Source organism: Cottoperca gobio, chromosome 6 (assembly GCF_900634415.1).
Source record: "Cottoperca gobio chromosome 6, fCotGob3.1, whole genome shotgun sequence".
NCBI classification, from domain to species: Eukaryota; Metazoa; Chordata; class Actinopteri; order Perciformes; family Bovichtidae; genus Cottoperca; species Cottoperca gobio.
In genome coordinates, this window is record NC_041360.1 from 23,484,168 (window position 1) to 23,489,721 (window position 5,554).

The window sequence follows — 5,554 nt, forward strand, 5'->3', positions numbered from 1 at the left end:
AGATCTTCCCCATCCCTGACGTGGCCCCGTCAGCGCTGACACTGATCGATCGAGTCATTGAGGTCACAGTGAAGATGATATGACATGTTAGCATGGATGATGCCGGGACTGCTGATGAGTCTCCGCTGTTTGTGTATCTGTAAAATTGGGCCCAAATTGTTTGTTTTGAATGAATTAAGATGCTGTAATGTGACATCCATATGTCACTGAAACAATAATTACAATGTCTTGAGTAACACAAACAAACAGGCCATAGTGACAATGATTCATCACTTTTACAATCCCTAACGGACGTTGCCTCTCCCTCTTTGCTTAAAACGTGTCACAGATTCCTTTTCCTGGACTCATTAGGACGGTAGTGTGAGAAAATATCAAAACCCAGCCCATTACAAAAATTGCAAGTAGACATAAATAATTCAGACTTTATTTGGTACACTGAAACACACACCATAACATCGTAGCCTTGGTGCTTTGTGGTTGTCCGTGAATGTGATGGATGCCAAATGTCTCATGGGGACGTCGTCTAACACCATCAGTGATGCCAGAAAACTCTTTTTAACAGTTTCAGTTCTGCTGAAAGAATTACCCAAAACCACATTTTGTGTGTGCAGGTTACCTCAGCGTGCTCCAGTTCCTTCCCACAGTCCAAAGAAAGTCCAATCCAGGTGGATTTGTCTACTTTTTATTGTACGTTGAGCTTCTTGTCGGCCTGTGTGTGCACGTACTCATGTGTGGCTGCACACAGAGATATGGTGCTTGTACACACACAGAGGCTGTGATAACCTCCCGGCATTGTTTATATCTTCTGCGGTCATGTTTACATTATGAACACTGTAAGCGGAGCTGCCTGACACACACTGGGGTGAGTTCAGGAAGGGAAAGGGCTGGTGAAATGTTATAATGTCCGGCTCCAGTATGTCAGTAATCGTGCAAAAAAGTAGAAAACAAAATCAATCGCAAACGACGTCCTCCATAGTTACTACACCGATGCTTGCAAGTATTGTTTCTTTCCTTTTTAGGCTCTTTAATTCATACTTTAATTGATTAATCTAAGGCAAGCTGTTCCTGAATCTGGATTAATACATAAATAAATAAAATACTCCTAATATAATGCAATGCTATACAAAAGCACCTCAACCCGTAGATACCAAAATGACCAGAGTGGAATCAACACCCCTGTAACTGACTCAGCTGTACAAAGATATATTTCTTGCAGAGCTGTAACTCATGTCAGTCCCAAGGAATGCACTTTGTGATTTAAACATGTAATAGCATTTCAGTCTCTCAACCTTGACTCTGGTCTGGTCCACTTGTCCCTCTGCTCTAATTCTGAAACCTGTCTCACTCAATTGTACGTCTCCATTTCTGTCTCGACTGTCTTTCTCCTTCCTCTGTCTCTAAGTCTCTCTCACCCCTACAAGCCCATCAAAGCCCCTCACCCAAGCATACACCAAGATATTCTCTCCTCATGTGTTTATTTTGGTGGGGTGACTCCGACAGGCTGACTGCTCTGAAGGCCGGAACCATGACAGAGAGGGAAGGAGGGGAGAGGGAGGGACCTGGCAAACAGGGAGCGAGAGAGAGAGAGAGACACAGAGTGGGTAGAGAGCTGCTATAAAAGAGAGCGCTGGAGCTGTCGGTGGCATTAACCTCAGCAGACTAAGATTCACCAGCACAAAACGAAAAACAGCCAGAGAGAAAAGAGACATCGAGCACCAGCAGGGTTGAAACTGAAGCACATCGAGGAGTGAAGAACAGAGGCTGACCAGAGCAGCTCAAGAGCAGTTGTTTCTTGAACATTGTTCATCTCCAGTGTGCCTGGACTTGGAGGTTTGAGGAGTTCTTGTCTGGCTTGACTTTGAACGAACTCTTGCTTCTGTGTTGCTCCTGAGACAAAGAGCAGAGACAATTCTGAGCGGTGCACAGGCTGTCGTCTTCCAGCTGTGTCCACACTTGGTTTTGCATTTGATTTAATCTGTTCTACCAATGGCTGCTGTGCGTCAGATGGTTATGGAGGCCTCTGGCTTCCACGTCCTGCCGGCCCACTTAATGGCCTCAGCCATGGAGGAGTTCCCCCAGCAGCTGCCTGTCCCCAAGGGCCCAGCAAAGGGCAAGAGCCGCTCCCGCCGACCTCGTGAGGCTCGCTTCAAAACACAGCCTGTCACCTTTGCTGAGATTGCAGAGGTAGAAGAAGAGGGTTCCTCACCCCTGGAGGAGGAGAGGGCACGCCGTTCCTTCCTGCAGTCATTGGAGAACCTGCGACGGAGCACACAGACCCTCCATTGCCCGCCGGCTGCCCATCACAGCTGCACCCCCACACCTACACAGGCCAGCCTGGACTCCAGTGACTCCGACTCCACCCAGTGAGGGGTGGTGCATGCCCATCGCTCCCCGCTTCACCTTGACGCCGCTTCGAATGGAGGCCAACTGAACTGAACCAAACTGGCCTGTCTGCCAGACTGCCTGTGTGTGTGTGTGTGTGTGTGTGTGTGTGTGTGTGTGTGTGTGTGTAAGCTGCTGCTGTCATACGAACGTCTGCATTTAATATATACTAACATATCAACATACAGTACATAGCCTGAAGGTGCACATCTGTAAAGATCTCTACCCGTGCCACAGGCTGGTGATACTGCTGTATAGATATGACGAGTGAACAAGTAGCAGATGACTCTTCAGACGTATTCCTTTTCTACTGTAGATGTCTATGAGGAAAACTTGAATGATAAAAGCTGGTTGAGATTTTTCCATTTTAAAGTTGTATAGGTATTTTTGTTTCAATCCAGATTTTTCTACTTGACCAGTCACCATAGGAAAGACTGTTAAGTTAGCATTGTAAATACTTTGACTAAGCAATGTACTGAGCATCGCAAGTGACCTGGCCGTCACTGAAGCAGGAGAGTAAAAGCTTTGCCAAGAGTTCAAACTCTTGTTTTCCAGCTTTTCCACAATGAATGAAATCTCTGCTCTTCATAGAGCAAAAACAATGCCTTTCTAAATGTCCTTATTTATTCTCTTGTGTTGTTAATAACTAAGTGGAGTTGTAGATGTGATATTTTATTGCTCTTTCTGACTTCTAAAGTCCCCTCAACTTTCAAAGAAAATCATAACCTTTATACTTTATATTTCGTTACTTTATACATACATGTTACAATGTTTGTTATATGTACTTTAATAAATATTTTCAAGTATTACGAGTCGTTTCATACTTCCATGTCTTTTTTCCTTCCTATTTAGGAAGTGCATTTGCTGAAACAACATACTATGAGTTGGCATTGAGTTGTGTGTTATTCAGACCTCAACGACACTGACACTGTAATGCAAGTAAAACACTAACAAGACGCTCAAAGGTCAATAAGTATCTGAGAAAACAATACAGGAACACATGAAGGAGGACGTTATGAGACATGTGGGAGGTGACATGTAGCCTTTACTGGCTGTCCATCTCCAGCGTTATTATTAAGATAAACTGACGTCTGACCCATGAACACTCAACAGTTGAGCTGCGTTCACTCCGTGCTTGCTGGTCTGGTGACGTACTTTCTGTAATGTCACGTTGTCATAAGTGAACTCAGCCACAACAACCACCAGCCTGCAGAGAGAAGTGCCCTCAGCAGCCATCCCTCCTGTTGCTAATAGCACCGCTCTCCTAATCCACCGAGTGAAACGTGATGCATGACTTCCCTCCGAGTGTGATTCAGCAGCTTGTTGCAGACGGAGACGATGCTGCAGGGGCTTGAGATGAGATTCTGCTTGGGTTGCATGAGGCTTGACTAAAAATAGACTCTGATTAAGTAAATCTGCAAGATGAGACGTTCTCTCCAGACGTACGATGGCTTAAGTGTTGGACGGTGATGCTCGCGCCCTGAGGAGAAGATGTAATCACAGGGGGGGGGGGGACACAGAAACTGGTTTTTACGTATTGTCAACAAATCCCACGAAAAGACTAAAACCAGCTTAGTCTGTAACACCTTCCGACTTCCATACCCTGTCTACGGCCCTTTTTTTGTCACTTTGTAGTTGCTTTGTGTCTCTTTGACGTCCTTTTATGGGTGTGGTGGGGGGGGGGGGGACAACATAACTACTGTGCCAATGTTTACTGTAATGAAGGAACATGTCACATACCTTCACAACCATGACTTCTAAGGCACAGAGGAATACGATATATGAGGCGGCGCAGGAGATGCTTGTTTGGAGTCTTTTCTCTTGTTTGACAATAATAAAAATACAGAATATTGCCTTTTAACTATCATGCATATTAATGTGTGCGCACACAGCAAGCGAAGCAAATCATCTTGCGAACCTGTGACCCTGCTTCATATATTAACAGCTAACAGATACTTCATGTCTTCCAACCTATGTGGGGAGGGGGGGGGGGGCAGCACAAGGTCTCCGCACCTCTTTCCTCATCTCTCACACAAAACACACATTAGTCGTTGTTTGTCTGTTCCTTGTAGAGCCGTCATACTTACAGTAACCACATCCACAGCAGAATTACTGCATGTGACGACGCAACTCTGGAAGCATTTGCGTCACTGAGAGTTTAAAGTGGTGTGGGACAGTTTGGGGACATATAAGATAAATATATTTGTCTACATATGCGGGGGTGACGGATTGATCTGGTTCATCCTAGTTTTTGTGAAAAAGACATTATTTTGTCCCCACCAAATCTTCTGTATGAGGATATTTCCCTCACTGTCTGATTCTATGTTGCTTAGTGTCCTAAAGCTTGAAATATACAATATGTTGTAATAACCGATTACTACCCACATTTGGCCAGAATTATGAGTATGGCTAGGAGAGTGACTAACTGTACACTTCTTGCCTCAAAGTGAAAAAGTAAAGCCTGGTGTCTGCACTTTAGGCTGTACTTACACAATCAGTGAAATCTTAAAATCTACAGGTTTCAGTGTGAGAAGTTCAAAGAGGGGTCATGTGACTGCGTGACGTGCATGATGTCTTTGTTAACGACCTGGCAGAAGACATGATTGCACGAAAGGGCAATCATCTGTTAAATAGAACATGTAGCACATGGAACAAACAGTACGAGCACCATGTTTGGTCAGCTCTCGAAGCATCAGAACGACTGCGCGTACGCAGAGACTGAAAATACGTAATCTCGTTAAAGTGCCTATATCTTTTTCCCCTTATTGTAGGTGGGATGCCAAGATGTTTGAAAGGCAACATCACTGCTTTAAGTGCACTTTAAGTGTAATGACAGTGTGTTAGCTGGGGTCGGAGCAGCGAGACAGGATGAGACCGAGCCGACAGCAATCATAACACACATGCAGTCTTGTTCACTCTTCAGGTGTTCTGATATTATGATTTATGTAATTAGAAGTGCACACATTTAATTCATTCATTATGAATCACAGACCACTCGGATAAACTGGGCTTCAAGATAGAGACACACGATGCATGTGAGAAAGGCCACATAAAACAAACATTGTATACTTTATTTGCTTTGATGTGAAATTAATATCCTGGTCTTACAAAAGTGATTTAATTTAAATATGTCAATTGACAATGAGAGTCACGTTTCCTCCGCTCTCATTAT

General features: G+C 44.3%; 1 protein-coding gene across 1 annotated transcript; it reads left to right on the forward strand.

The window, feature by feature from the left end:
* Window positions 1–1,625: 1,625 nt before the first annotated feature.
* On the forward strand, window positions 1,626–3,188 carry c6h11orf96 (chromosome 6 C11orf96 homolog). The gene has a single exon (XM_029432964.1). It carries the CDS (start codon window positions 1,987–1,989, stop codon window positions 2,365–2,367), a length of 381 nt encoding a protein of 126 aa, XP_029288824.1. The 5' UTR covers window positions 1,626–1,986; the 3' UTR covers window positions 2,368–3,188.
* Window positions 3,189–5,554: the final 2,366 nt, after the last annotated feature.